This window comes from Ornithodoros turicata, chromosome 4 (assembly GCF_037126465.1).
Source record: "Ornithodoros turicata isolate Travis chromosome 4, ASM3712646v1, whole genome shotgun sequence".
Taxonomy (NCBI): domain Eukaryota; kingdom Metazoa; phylum Arthropoda; class Arachnida; order Ixodida; family Argasidae; genus Ornithodoros; species Ornithodoros turicata.
This window is the reverse complement of record NC_088204.1, coordinates 34,691,964-34,707,851: the sequence shown is the minus strand read 5'-3', so window position 1 is coordinate 34,707,851 and position 15,888 is coordinate 34,691,964. Positions and strand designations below refer to the sequence as shown.

Genomic DNA, 15,888 nt, shown 5'->3' with positions numbered 1-15,888 from the left:
TATGAAGTCGTTTTATAGACGTCATATGTTGGAGCGTATGATCTTGATCTTGATCTATGATAGATTGATGATCTATGAGCTACACCGTGACTCTGCTTGGAGCACTGCACATTGCTGCTCATTACACTGCTCATTGCTGCTCACACTGCATTGCACATTACTGCTGGCGCGCGCGTGGGACCAAGTAAGGCCCCGTACTATCGCAAACTGTTTCCGTCACAGCGGTTTCATTGATCAAAGCAGCTCAAGCGCGCAGGACACTTGTGTGCAGGAACTGACTGATGACATATGGGACCAGGAGAATGTTCCTACAGACATGCATGAGGCGCTCCAAGGCGTGCGCTTCTCTGATTACGTTGACGCGGATACCGCTGCGGTGGTCTGCGGTGTTCGGAGTGACGAAGACATCCTTGCGGAAGTGTCAGGCCGACAAGAACCCGAGGAGGAAACTGAAGAGGATCAAGAGGTCGAGGAAACGACAGTGCGACCGTCCCCATCGCAGGTTTTGGAGGCGCTAAGTGTTGCGCGTCAGTTCTTCAGCCATGAAGAAGGCCAAGAAGAGGCTCTTCACCATCTTCGTGCCTTGGAACGCAAGCTGATGGTGCTCAGATTTCGAGGGCACAAACAGCAAGCGATCACTGACTTTTTTCTTCAATAAAAATCGTAAGCTTTACTGACCTTACCAATGCTGTTTTTTGGCTGTTTCCTTTTATCTTTCGTTAGTTCGAACTTCGTTTAATTCGAACTTTTTTCGCGTCCCCGCGGGATTCGAATTAACGAGCTTTTACTGTATTGGTAGGAGGTTATACTATGACTATGAACGCATTCTTGATTATATAGGGTTATTGTCGTGTCGAAGACGATGTATTGATTTGCGATTTTTGGAAAAAGTAATTAACGGTGAAATCGACTGTCCCATGTTGTTATCATCCGTTAATTTTCTGTGTACAACAAGGACGAGGGCACAAAATTTGTTCTACATTAGTCATTCAGACGTTGCTTCTCCTTTGTCTCGGTTACTGAAAGTGTATAATGACTATGGTTCTGATCGTGCGACATTTCGATAGTATATCTTTCTCTTAATTTAGTTGTCCCAGAATCTTTAATTAGCCAGCATTATGCATGTGTAGTTCCCTGTTGTATATAGAGTATGTATTGTGTTTCGTGCACCACACTAAAGGCCACGGCTGTTTGTGGGCAGTTTAAATAAAATCAATCAATCAATCAATCAATACCGTATTTGCACGATTCCAAGATGAGTTTTTTTCCTAAAAGATGGAAAATGAAAAATCCGGCTCACCTTGCAACGGAAATTATGCCCTCATTGCCCGTGCTATCGTGCTGGCCGGTCCCGCTGGTTCCCAGGGAGAGGAAGAGGGAAGACGGAGGGAGAGAGAAAGGGAATGATAGCTGTTGGAAACTTTTCAAAGAGCACGTGATAGGGCTGGTCCTACGGAAGGCGCTTTCACCCACTAGCCATTTATGCCATCTCGCTTGTCTCGACGAGGCAATCCCTATTTAAAAAAATCACAGAATCCAATATGATCTATGTATGAGGTTTAATGTTACTCCATTTGGTCCCACATAGCATGTATGATGTTATATGTGATGCCTCGGCAGACCCCAATATGTTTCTATGGGGTCTCAACTAACTCTAGTAGGTCACAAAGCTATGAATGTTGGACCTCATTGGGGACTCCAATCGGTCTCCAGGGATCGAACAACAGGGCATTCGGGATCTCATATTGACCACATAAGTAAACAGACCTTGAAGTTTTCTGGTTTTATTTTTTTCCAAATTCGGGGGTAGAAATTGGTCCACCTGGGAAATGATGTGCGGCTACCGCTTGAGAGATATGACCACATTCTCGCCATTAGGGATCTGAAAAAGGCTGCCAGAAATGCAGCTATGTTCATTTTCTCGACTGGCGGTCTGCTGGACAAGAGCAGAGCATCACCGGTTTCCAACCTAACCGATACATACAGAGTGGTGCAGTCGGGAAGGAATGCATCGACGGCAGGAAGCTCGTGGCATGGTACAGTAAGTTGTTCCATTTTTCTCGTATCGACAGTATTCCCCCCCTGCCACCACTGAAATGTTCCTTCATTTGTTGACAGACCTATATGCCAAATACTGCGATGCACACTTGATAACAAATACCAAAAATGAGTAGCAGATATTTGTATGCAATGTACTGCACGCAAAAATAAGAGATATCACGAAGACAAGAAAAATACAGATGATGAGAGAGGCACTGGTGGGTATGCATGTGCATCTAGCATACAGGGTGTTTGCACCAATGTGTCCAAAAATTTATTTAAAAAAGCGTGGCTTTGGACACGCACCCCAGGGCATATGTGCCGTAACAACAAATATTTAACAACTATTCAATTGAAATAAATTTACAGAATTCAACGATTTTATTTGCTAAGTTAGCCTGGCATTTTCTTTTTTTTTTTTTTACTAATATGGAAAGCGCCATACTAAGGTGTAGAATTGGGGTAGCTGGTATGACATTGAAAGACAGCCACAAAAAAGACAAGGGCGAACAGATGTTGTCCTGAGTGCTTCCGTTTGTCCTTGTCTTTTTGCGGCTGTTCTTCATACAAGGAAAGCCCATGTCGGATTTATTCACTATCGTCACTGAGTGCATTCCCTACTGCAGCCGGGAAAAAGAGAAAAATAAACGCGGAAATTGTGGTTTTCAGTCGCACAGTTTGTCAGCCGCTATCTGTTTACTGCTGAGAAGGCCTTACCATTTCCCGTCCATATCACTGAAAATGACAGAACAGAAAGCAGGAAAGACAGGTCACATCACAATGCACCGATGGCATTGTCAACAAAAGCAGCCTTGTGTGGATGCGGAATCTGAAGAGGGAGCAAAGGATCCATGTCCGGTCGTGAATTGAACAGATTGTGGCCGACAATATTTGTACCTGAAAGCTGCGCTATTTTCTCGTTTTTTTCACTGTCTTTGTTATGGCATAGAATGCACTCCGTGACGTTTCCGGATAAATCTGGCACAGGCTTTCCATTTCCGTTAAAAAAAAAAATGTTACGCAAGTTGACCAGTTGAGGAGTGGAATCTGAAAAGCCGGGATTTATTTTTGCTGAAAACCGAAAATAATTTTTTGGCATCGCCAAGCACCTCAGACATGAATGCTTCAGTGATACAGCATGTGAGATTTAAGTATATGTATTTGGCGCAATAGAGCAGATATCCTGCACACCTTACATGACGCAGTCGTTAAAAGGCGGAAATAAGGAAATGCGACAAGCAATAAGGAGCGCTTTTTATTTATATTTATATCTGCATTTTATTTTGTTCTCAGTTCTTTTATAGTTGTATATACCACCTGCTCATATCAGTTATACATTCCTCATGCCCAAAGGTAAAATAGTTACTTTGGAGGCTGGTGCAACCTTGATTAGAGACGAAAATTGTTGGCCAACAAAGTATTGCTCTGAGTCACAGAGAGGTAGGCTCTCTTATAAAAGTTAACTGTCCGAGAATGGAATGAACAACTGGCAATCGATCAGCACGGTATTCACTTTTTTTATTTTTCACGTTTGTCTTTGTTTGTAACGCTTCTGTTATTTCAATCATGAGAGGCCAACTGCCCCAGATCATATGCATTTTACATACGAGCTTAATCTCTCTTGAGTACTGTGTGATACCAGCAATGTTCAGGTCCAGCTAACAAAGTACTTGGCATTGTATTTTGCTAGGGCTGTGCGAGTAGCAAAATTTTCGAGTTCAAGTCGAGTAATACCAAAACTCTGTTTCGAGTATCGAGTCGAGTTCGAGTAGTTGGCGTTCCATTAAATGATAGGTAATGTGTAGAAACAGGAAGATAGATATAAAATTTCAAGCTGCTGTAGCACCACTTTTTGGCCAACTTTCCCTTAAAAATGTTCTTTTGTGCTACAGTTAACAAAAAATGAAACGAATTAAGATTATAAGAGCTTTATGAAAACAATGTGTTATCTAAGGACAGCATTGCTAAATGAATATTGCAACCATAAAAGATGGATAAAAGTTATGGGTAGGAAAACTGGTCTTTCTACAACGTGCGGTTTAACACATTTTTCGGTGGTTTGACAAATATTTTTTTTGTGGCTGACAGTATCACTTCAAAATATGTTGCTATACAGGAAAATGTAGCCAAATGAATGTCCTATCGAATGATGTAAGTTTCATAAACAAAGCTATCCATGTATTCCTAAAACTGATTTTGGGACACCAAAAAATTGGTGTAACAGCAGAAACCTCATGAAGATATGTCTGTATTTTGAACAAAAATATCAATCTACAAGTTCTAAAATATACAAAACACGGCAGTCTTTGTCAGAAATAATACTTGTAAATATCAACCCTTTGGATTAAGGAGTTAATGAGTTGTGGAAAATAACGTTAACACTGCATGTTGTTCATGTAACTGAGTGACAGAGTTCATTGAAGGAGTAAAACGGAAATTAGCATCGTAATTTCCGCTGAAAACATTAGTTTCAGGCTCAACTTTCCTGTTGCACCACTTATTGCTATTTCACCACTCTTCCATTCGTCCCGGTTGATTTTGAAACAGGAAGAACAGCAATAGTGCAAGTTATATACATGCCCACACATGCGGGACAAAAATCTGATTGTCTAACACCTTCAGAGTTGTTATTTGCGTTGTAACAAACAAAATCTAATTGAAATATGCTTCAAATGCGAGTATTGCGCATTTGCGAAAGAGGTCTGCCACGGGAACGCGACGCCGCAACGAAGATAGAATCTCCACACTGCCTCCTTGGCACAGGGCCAACTTCATAAATCACTACCACAAGGAAAAGATACGACTGAAGACGGAACTCATTCTGTAGTGTTTATGGTATCCAACAAATGTGACCACTTGTCCAAATCTACTTTACGGGCCGAGTAGCGCCGCTCATAAAGCGTCGGTCACCGGTGATCGACTCACTATGTGCGCGGTAAGGAAGCGTTCGTACCGGAAATTTTCGTAATCCTACACAAGGCTTCCAGCCCTTTTCGGTTGTGCGCAGATGCACATTCTTCACTCTTGTCAGGCATCTCTGAGATTTATGAACTAGTAGAACCAAAACTGACTCTCCGGCCGAAGAAACGAAACTACGAAGTGCGTTCCTCCCATGTCGGATACGCTTCCGCGCGCGAGACGGCTCCATGGCCAGCAGTAGCCAGTTGAAGTCAGTTTGCCATTCATAGCCACTACTCAGTCTGTAGCCAAGTCGAGGTTAGCCGAAGCTAATGGTGAAAAGAAGATGGCGGAATTGTGACAGCGATCGCGGCTGCGCCAAATGCGTGTTTCCAAATGGTGGAATGAATCATTGTGACAGGTTATATCTTATATGTGATGGATTTTAATGTGGATCTAAATCGAGCTCGAAACGATATCGAGTACCTACTCGAAAGTTGACGAGTCATCATTTGTCGAGTCGAGTTCGAGTCGAGTATGAGATCGACTCGACTCGAACTCGAAATTTCGAGTACTCGCACAGCCCTATATTTTGCACAAGTCACAGTGATGAAGGGGAGAACTGATGTGGAAGTTCCACTGCCATGCGGACCCTGCACATGCGACCATCCTACGACGTGCCCCGCAAACCAGACTACAAGAGAGACACGTTAAGTTCAGCAAGTTGTAATCTCTGTCTCTACTGTCACTTCTAAGTTGTAATAAAGTTTGATAAAACCCTGTTACTGATGCCTGTGTGTCCTGTGCACATGATTCATCAAAGAGCTGCTCCTGCAGGACCACATTGAACAGACCACATTAGGTCACATAAAAATAGACCACATTTGGACCACAATGAAGTATCATCCTGTGTGACCTCAACCAATGGGAACCTAAAGGACCACCTGAATGAGATCTAATAAGGCTGGACGGAATGAGATCCACCGTTATAATCACATATGGGGTGATCCTTGTGGATCCCATTCTTTCATTTTTTTAATAGCGCGGTCTCGCCATTTGCATCCCGCACGTGGTATTGTTCACTTCAATCATGTTGTTCTCCTACTATATTGCATTGCAATTTGATACAACAGCACGGGTACTCGCTGGGACAAATCAGCAATGCCGATCAGACGCCTGTCTGGTCCGACATGCCGTCGAACGTCACTGTGGACGATATGGGTGAGCGAGAAGTGAAAGTGCGCACGACAGGCTGGGAGAAGCAGAGCATCACAGTCATGCTGTCTTGCACGGCGGACGGGAGGAAGCTTCCTCCTTACATGATCTTTAACAGGAAGACTCTGCCCAAGAATGAACAACTTCCTCGTAGTGCTGTCATTAGGTGCAACGAGAAAGGATGGATGGCATCTAAACTGTTTGATGATTGGTTGAAGGGTGTGTGGTTTTACCGTCCAGGTGCTCTCTTGCATCGGCGCTCAATGTTGGCGGTGGACGTATTCAGGGGTCGCACAAATGACCACAGCAAGGGACTCATCCGCGACCATGGCGGCGACCTGGTCATCTTCCGAGGCGGCATGATGTTGCAGGTACAGCCTCAGGATGTCGGCATGAACAAGCAATTCAAGGATGGGCTCCGGAGGCTGTATGCCGAATGGAGGCAACAGGTGACCAGCAGCTGACACTGACTGGCTGCTTAAAGTGGGCATCACTGAGTCAACTGGTGTCGTGGATTTTGGAAGCGTGGAATGCCATCCTGGACACAGTGATTACACGCGCGTTCAAAAAGGGCGGCATCTCGAACGCACTGGACAGCACAGAAGACGCGTTGTGGAATATTTCAAACAAAGAGAACAGCGATGCTGTCGATATAGATGAATAAAGTAGAGGTGTGCGAATATTCGTATTCAGGAATTGATATTCGGAAGTTTCGAATAACTGACTGTTTTTTTTTGCTTTCGCAAGTCCACATCTGTCCATTCGGCAGCAATGTTGTTGAGAGCGCCGTTGGCATCGTCATCATCAAGCCGACAGTATTGTATCGTGCATGGCGGATGGCGGCACAAACAAACCGTAACTAGTGATAAACGGTGAAAAAGTGTGCATTGCTCCGTAAAACGGCATTGCTGTGATCGCTGGAAGTGTTGTGAGTTCATAAATCTGTCATAGCTCAGGGTTAAAGCATCTCCCTGAGGAAAATGAGTTAAGAGGCGAGTTAGTCCAGTGCTGAACGTGCCGACGCTGGTGCTATTTGGATGAGGCACCCTTTAACAACATTCAAGAAGTGGAGGAAAGGCAATTCACCTGCACTACATGCACGCAGATGAGCGTAATCCAAAACGTGATGCTACAGAAGCTCCAAGAAGTGAGCACAGCACATCAAACAGACATGGAGAACCTCGGGTGCAAGCTGAGGTAGAGAAAATAGAGAGCAAATGCAAAATCCAAACAGAACGATTACAGGTGGAGCTACGGGAGCTCCAGATGAAGGTAAAACGCGTGGAGGCCGAGACCAGACAGTACCGATACCAGGCAACCAGATTTCAGAGATCCAAGAAACCAGAAGCACACGGGCCTTAACCCATATGAGGACATACACAACGATAGCAGCACCTGTGGAGCTCATAACCCCGTGTGCATGGAGAGCAGGACAGAGCACCTCAGAGCAAATGTGGTGGCAATGGACGGTAGCAGACACTTGTTACACATGAACATGAGTATGGAACACACCCATCATCGCTCTCCACAGCTAGATTGCAACACCCAGCGCACAAGCCATGAGAGGGAAAAGGTAGCAATCCTGGCAGGAGACTCAAATATCCGCAGAATGGCTGAAGTAATACGACAGAAAACACAAAACATTGAGAAAGTCAAGATATGTGCAAAAGGAGGAGCGAAAGTTGAAGAAATTCTGCACCAAGCAGATTTACAGCTGCAGAAGGGAAAAGGGAGCAAAGCCCTTGTCATAATTCAAGGCGGGACAAACAACCTCTTAGAGGGCACACCTCCAGACGTGGTGGAGGGCCTTCTGGAGGAGTGGATTGAGCGGACACTAAGCAAACACCCTAATGCAACCATTGAATTATGCACAATACCGGGAATATACCAAAGGGGCCCGGAGTTGCAAGCACCAGCAACTCACCTGAACATGGCCATTAATAAAAAGAGTTGAGCCCCAAAGCCCGAATCCTGAGGACCCTATGGCGACCAGAGGCATTGCAGGCGGATGGCTTACACTATAATGAAGAGTATGGAACAAAACTGGCGATCAACATGGCCAACAAGGCAGCACGTTTTTTAGGTGCTCCAACAGTGTACATCCCCATTCCAGGACAGAGGGAAAGGCAAAGCTGGGGGTACCGAAGACCATACAGACGGGACAGCAGAAGTGTGGTAGATGTGCTGATAGATGCCTTAATCAACTGCAAAAAAGGAGCAGCCTGCCAGCGGTGGTAAACAGCACATACCCTAATGAATACCCAGCCAAAGACAACAAGAAAAAAAAGGGGGCAGGAACCAACGAAGAAGGAAAAAGAAGAGCTTCACAATAGCATTCTTAAACATGCAGGGTGGCCGCAGGACACAAAAGTGAATGGAAATACAGGATACGATCGATCGAAAAGAATAAATGTATACGAGTTAGCAGAAACACATCTCAGAAGCAAAGAAATGCCACCTCCACATGACGACAAACACTGGGAAGGATTCAATAGATAAAATGGAGAAAGGCAAAGGGGAGGTTTGGGAGTGTTTACAAGACACAAAACGGAATGGAATCGGACCAAGCCAGAATGTAAGGAGCATATATGGATGAAAGGCCCCATTGGGAAAACATCAGTATACCATGAACTGGCCAGGCATCTTGTGAGCAAAATGAAAAAATCCTAAAATGTGTAAAGCATGACATCACAGAACTGACGAACGAGGGTGAAATAACACTAATAGGAGACTTCAACGCACACATTGAGGAACTGGATAGGGAAACAGACAATCAGGGTAGTGATCTGAAAAACTTCATAGAACAGGACAACCTGGTTATAGGGAACCTAATGGATACATGGCAGAGGAAAATACACATGGAATCCCAAAGGGCTAAGAAGCTGCATCGACTCTTACTCTTCTCACAACAGCTAGCAAAGGAAATAAAGGACATCGACATAGATGAAGAGGGACTATGGAGTGTGGGACACAGCAAACCAACCACGAGGGGAGTCCCAGCATGACAAGTACATTGAAAGGGAAGTGCAGAACCTCCAACAATGGATGATCCAACAAATGTCAAATGACACAGAGCAAGAACAGATGACTGAGGGAGAAATCGGAAGCACAGGGAACTGGGAAGCTACCACCGAAGAGGGGCTCAACTATGCACTTAACAAGCTAGACGCCTCCAGTAGCCGAGGCCCTGACAGAGTATCCCCTAGAATACTGAAAGAATTAGGACCAAAAGGAAGAAACTGCCTCCTCAGACTTTTGAATTAAGTGATTAATACAAGACAAGTACCACAGGAATGGAAACAGTCACACATTACTATGATATATAAGGGAAAGGGCCCCCAAGAAGACTGTCGACCTATAACAGTAACCTCTGCAGTCTATAGAACCTTTGCCAGAATAATCACCAATAGGCTGGAAGATCAAACTGAAGAACAGGAACTATTCGAGGAGACGCAAAATGGTTGTTGTAAGGAACATAGGCAGAAAGACAATCTATTTGTCCCTACACAACTGTAAGGATACACTAAGAGACTTTGCATAAGGGGCACACCTGAGGAGCCCCCTCTTTTCCCCCTGAGGTGGGCGCTCCCCTCGTGACCCAAATATTGACCACTGTGTGGGCTGTAGAGATCGCCCGACGCTGGCAGGTTGCGGGTTTTTCTTCTTTTCTTTCTTTTTTCTTGTTTTCTCTCAAGCTCTCTTCACAAGTGTCTTTCGCGGGTGGCCGGGGCTGCTCTTGGGGTCTTGGGCTTCGACCCCTGGGTGTCCCGGAAATCCTAGGCTCTTGTTGCAAATGTTAGGGGAGCGGGGCGGTCCGGAGCCAGGTCTGGCGCGTGAGTGTCATGATGTCCGAAGGCCGGTCCATCCCCAGGGCTTCCCCTACCCGCAAGCACTGTACGGCGCGCGCCGTGTATGCTGTGGGGCGGTGGCGGGGGTGGTGGGGTATCCTCCGTGCCTTGCTATCGGTATCCCATATATTCATTTATTGCTACAAGCTTCTTACAATTCCACTGGTGTGCGCGTGCCGGGCTGCTTCGGACATTTTATTCTTTTTCTTTGTGGTCATTCCATATCCCTCGTTGCTGACTATACAACGTCGACAAAACCTGTAAGATGTGGGGTGGGGACCCGGGTCGCTCCACTCTGCTCCCCCTTATGTAGTGCTGCGGTGTTCTCCGGTTGGATCTCTCGCCTGCGTGGGCCTGGGGATGGGGGGTGGGGGGGCTCTGGCAGTGCAGTGGCTGTGAGGACTGTTTCTCGGACTAGTTCGTTTACTTTTTCGCCACCAGTGGGGGGTGGTTACGCGAAAGCTGCAGCCCCCCACTGGTGGGGTGTCATGAGGGGAGCAAAGGTTTCATGTCCCTGTATTTGTAAAGCATGTCTCTGTGTGGCTTTATAAGCGGGAAGAAACCGCGTTTTTTCCGTACTATTATTCCACTAATACACCATTTCGTTTAGCTTTTACAGTCAGTGGGTGATCGTAGCGGCACATTTAGTAATTTTCATTAGGGGAATTTTAAATGTTTTGACAGCATGGATGTGCAGTTTCAAACAGGAAACACGTGCAGCACCAGGTAGGATGTCAGATTGTGGTGTTTACTCACCCTGTTAGGTAAAGAAGAGTGGATAGGATCCCTGACATATACGGAGGAGAAAAGGCGGCCCAGCACCAGGAGGATTCCTTGTGGTACGTGCAGCCATGGTGGTATGCGTAGACTCTCCTGGTGATAGGTGCAGGTTCTTGGACTGGCAGCAGACACCTGGGAGGAGAAGGCGGCCCAGGTGACGGCGGTGCTAGGATACCCGGATGGTGCGCCAGGGACAGTGCGTGTGACAGTATGTCAAGGATTGGACAGAGCATTCAGAATGAAGGACGAATGACTCGTCTGTGTAACAGTTAGCACAGTTGTAACGCGACGTTTATTGGAAGTGTATTAAAATTTTTGTGTGTGTGTCATTTACTCTTTTGATGATGATGTGCCATGATGTATCCAGAAACAATGTAAGTTACGTTGTAGATGGTTGTATTTTATGTGTTGTTTGTTTTTGATTTGTTGATGAAAAATCATAAACGCCGTTGGTTTTGCCTGTTCCCCGTTCCCCCGGCTGTGGTTTCGCTAACTCAATATATCTATTCTGTTTCTCATTCCTTATTTCGTCTTCCTTCTTCCTCCACTAACCCTAGCTGAGTTTCTGTTTCTATTCTTAGCTTTTTCTTTCTCTATGAGGCCCAGGTCTGCGATACCTTGTGTGGTGCGGACCTGGGTCTCCCCTTCCTCTCCTCTCTTCTTTTCTGAAAGTAATGTCCTTACACAACTCCCGGACATTAAGAAGAAACAGAAAGCCCTAATGCACATGGGGTTCCTGGACATCAGAAAGGCGTATGACAGTGTACAACATAAACTCTGGGAGGTACTTAGAAAGCATAACATCAAGGCTGACATCATAGAGACTGTACAAGCACTATACAAGGACGCCACAGCAGTAGCAAAGTGTAAAGGAAAACGCACAAGTGGAATCCACATCAGGAAAGGACTAAGGCAGGGTTGCCCAATGTCACCCATACTTATTCAACATATACATCGCAGAGCTAGAAGAAGGCCTCGTAAAATCTGATATGGGTGTACACCTAAAATATTAGCAAAATGGAAAGCAGCACCAGCTAACAATCCCAGGACTACTATACGCAGATGGCATCCTACTTTTATTAGAACGGAAAGAGGAACTACAGATAATGCTCAACCACTGTGGGGAATTCTCATCAGAAAGCGGGCTCACGTTTAACACCACAAAATCTGCAATTCTCTCGGAGGACACAGAATTTATGATCCAAGGATACATCATACCCCACCAAGACATGTACACCTATCCAGGGGTTATCATAGAGGGAATGCAAACTGGGTACACAAAAAATGAGGAAAAGATACAGGCAAAGGCGCAGGGAGCATTGGGACACTTAAATAGAGTGGCAATATGGAGCTACAACTATTTGCAGGTAGTGAGAGAGCTGTGGAAAATGGTGGTAGTCCCGGGACTGACATATGCCAACGGAGTCATCTGTTGCCACGAGAGAGATCCTGGAACGTAAACAAAGGAAAATAGGTCATATGGCCCTTCGAGGACACAAACACACACCCAACGAGGCAGTGATAGGCGACCTGGGACTCTCGTCCTTTGAAGCCAGGGAAGCTTTCAGCAAAATCTCCTATGAGAGTAGATTGACTGACATGGCCTACCACAGGTGGCCGCACGTAAGTCTACAAGTGCACAATTCTAATGGGAATTTCTACAAAATCGATTCTTCAATGAGAAAACTTGGGCAAAAATACCAGGTGCCCATCATACCAATAGACCTGACCTCACCTAAGCCAACCAAAAGGAAATTGCATCAACAAATCCGAGAAGTGGAAACAGAAGATTGGAAACAAAGGATGGAAAACAAATCTGCATTACAAGTATACAGAAAGGAGACAGAGAGGGGAAAACAAGCATAGAAAGTGTTGTGCAGCTATACGACAAATCTATAGAGAGTGGTCTGCTGTTCAAGGCGAGGAGCGGAATGCTGTGGATGAGAGAGCTCAGAAACAAATTTGAGCAACTTGATCAAAGCTGCCAACTGTGCGAGAGTGGACAAACCGAATCTACAGCTCATGTAATTCTGGAATGCGCTGCTGTAGGGGCGTACAGGTCATGCTCACTACAAGAAGCCTTGGGGATCTGGGAGGATAACAGCTCGGATGTAAAACTCCGAATAACTAAGGACCGGTTGAGGCAATGGACTACAAAAAACAAAGAGCAAGAGAAAGTGCAAAGGAGAGGGAAATTACAACCCAGGGCGCCGACAACAAGGAAGCAGATGACGAAACAACCCAACCGGAAAAGAGGACAAACAGGAGCGCCTCCTGGAGGCTGGAGACAGACGCAATGTACCTCCTCCAACACAGACAGAATGAAGACAACATGGAAATTATCGACAGACCAGAAACAGCAAGAATAGCACAAAAGAACACATTGGAGATAAACGAAAGAGTTTCAAACTGTTACTGGCATGTCCGCACACTGTGTAAGTGCTGTTGGACCCTCGATACAAAGAGGCCCACAGAGGGTGCCCCTACATTCCATCCATCCATCCAACCAGCCGAGCCATACCAAGCCTCTGGCTATACCGGATGGGCCGCGTTTAGTGCTTTTGCGTCCATGTGCATCTCTCCTGGTGCCAACGGCTTCGTAGTTTCAGTTTTGGGAGTGACTTTTACTGCTTTTATCACGAGTTCCACAGTCTTTGTGGGGTTGGTGCATTGCCAGCATGGATGACATTGAATGTGATGGTGGCAGCCATTGAAGAAGCTCTGGAAAGAGAGAGGTCTCGCAATACTACTTCGACAAAATTTCCTCGGATGTGGCGTCATGCAAGACGTGCGGTCGCCGCTTCCAAACTCCAACTGGAACGACAATACCACTTCAAAATCACTTGAAACTTCATCCACAACTGTTCGCTGAGTATAAACATTCTAAGAGGAGAAGAAAGTGTCGCATCATCCAACACTTGTGCAAATGGCCGTAAAATGAGCCCCTTTAGAGAGGAAGAAAGAGGAAGCACTGACTACCAAGATTGCAGAGATGATCGCACTGGACGTGCAGCCTTACAGCGCTGTGGAAGACCGCGGTTTCACTGCACTGATGAAGGAAGCCATTCCGAAACTATCTTACCGTCAAGAACGACACTTCCGCGTGTGACGGTTCCACGCCTTTACCACGACATGGGACGCAAAGTTCAACAAGAGCTGTCTGCTGCGTTTGACGCTGGAACCTCAGCATGCATATTCACGTGTGATATGTGGCCATCAAACACGAACCATTCATACACGAGTCTAACCTGTCACTTCATGACGACTGGGTAGAGCTAAAACGGTACACCCTAACAACAAGGCACATGCCTCAGTGTGATACCGCACTGAACCTGTCCACGCTGCTCCATGAATTGTGTGCCGAGTGGAATATCCCGAGTGATGCGACGATCTTTGTAATCACAGACAATGGTCGAAACATAAGGGCCGCAGTGAGGCAGCTGCCTCGGAAGGAACATGCATGTTTTGCACATACTACTCTACAGCTTGCTCTGCTTTACCCCAAGTTCCCGGCTGCAGTGAACTTTGTAAGAAGGCACTAGCCATTGTGGGCCACTACAAGCACAGATCGTCTGCTCAAAAGCGCCTTGATGATCTGCTCTTTAAAATGGGTAAGGCCGTTCTACACCTGCTTCAAGATGTTCCCACACGCTGGAACAGCCAGTACATTATGCTCTCTCACTTGATAGAGACGAAAGAAGCAATTACTCTGGAGCTTGCTACTTCAGAGTCGTCAATAGACTGCTTTACTACTGCATAATGGAAGTCTGTGCCAGATATTGTGAACCCATTGAAGCCTTTCTACGACACAACTGTAAAGGTTAGTGCAGACAAATACCCCACTTTGTCTTGTCTGACTTCGATTGTCTTTGGTCGAATGCAGTGCCTTGTACAGCTTGAAGGACAATCACAGCTGGCCAAGTGCCTTTTGAAGTGCATGAAGCCTTGCTTTGCAGGCTACGACTTTGACGAGACAGCAACGCTGGCAATGTTTTTAGATCCCCGCTTTAAATGAACACTGTACAATAACAATGGTCAGATGAAAATGTGGCTTGCAGACCTTGTAAAAAGAGAACTAGGCACTTTTGGAGCAGAGTTGGAGCAGCATGGTGAGACCGCCAGCGTTTTGCCTGACGCTACTCCATCAACTTCGTCAACTGACTTGTGGAGTGCATTTCAAAGACTAGCCAAATGCACGCAGCTAGGAGAAAAGGTGTCACTGGCAGAAGCAGAAGTCAGAGCTTATGCAAAGGAACCACTGCTTGTCAGAGATCGAGACCCATGCAGCCGGTGGCAGACAGATGGTCGTTACAAGTTGCCCCTACTGGCGCAAGCAAGCCTCAAGTATTTGGCCATTACTGCAACATCTGTACCTAGTGAGAGGGTGTTTTCAACTGCAGGAGCAATTGTCAGCACAAGAAGGGAGCGCTTGCTACCACAGAATGTGGAATACTTAACTTTTCTTCACGACAACTTGTGACTGACTGTGTATGACCGATTGCTACACCATCTACTAACACTCTTGCAAATTGTATTCAGGTGTATGTAGCTTTTCTGAGCACCAAGAACATGCTAGCCACCAGTTGTTTCCTTGCTGGCTTCCTAGGCTCCTTTCTGTTACAAGGTAACGCTGTTGCAGGCATGATATTCGATTCGATATTCAGGGAATAATTTTTTGGATATTCATATTACATTCGTATTCCAAAATTTCACTATTCACACACCTCTCGAATAAAGAGCTCAGTGTCTAGCATTGGATCAAAAGTTTTTTCCGTATTTTGGGGTTGTAGAATGGGTGTTGTCTTCAAATCGTGCAAATACGGTATGTGTGTCAAAGCAGTGGTTTGTGCCCAAGGCTCAAACAACATCGGTGCAGCTCAATCTGTCACCACCACAGCCATGCTCTGTCATCAATCGGGAGAAAGTCTATTTTCTTTTCAACACACCTCATCTCATCAAATGTTCACAGCACAATCTACGTACTTATAGGCTGCAAATTAGCTCAGAGATTGGGGACTGGTCCTACTTATCATGTTATACGAGAGCAAACACGAGCTAGAACCGCGACTCAGTCTTACTTGGCTGTCTCTGTACTCGACTGTCAAAA

The 15,888-nt window shown here is 45.7% G+C and overlaps 1 protein-coding gene across 1 annotated transcript in view; it reads right to left on the bottom strand.

Moving 5' to 3' along the window:
* Positions 1-15,888, bottom strand: part of LOC135392318 (uncharacterized) — a 108,307-nt gene that overhangs the window by 55,705 nt on the left and 36,714 nt on the right. The window contains exons 7-8 of the mRNA XM_064623033.1: positions 10,758-10,913; positions 1,301-1,354 (exon numbers count right to left, since the gene is read on the bottom strand). Coding sequence (XP_064479103.1) covers positions 1,301-1,354; positions 10,758-10,913 — 210 coding nt within the window. The remainder of the gene's footprint in view (positions 1-1,300; positions 1,355-10,757; positions 10,914-15,888) is intronic.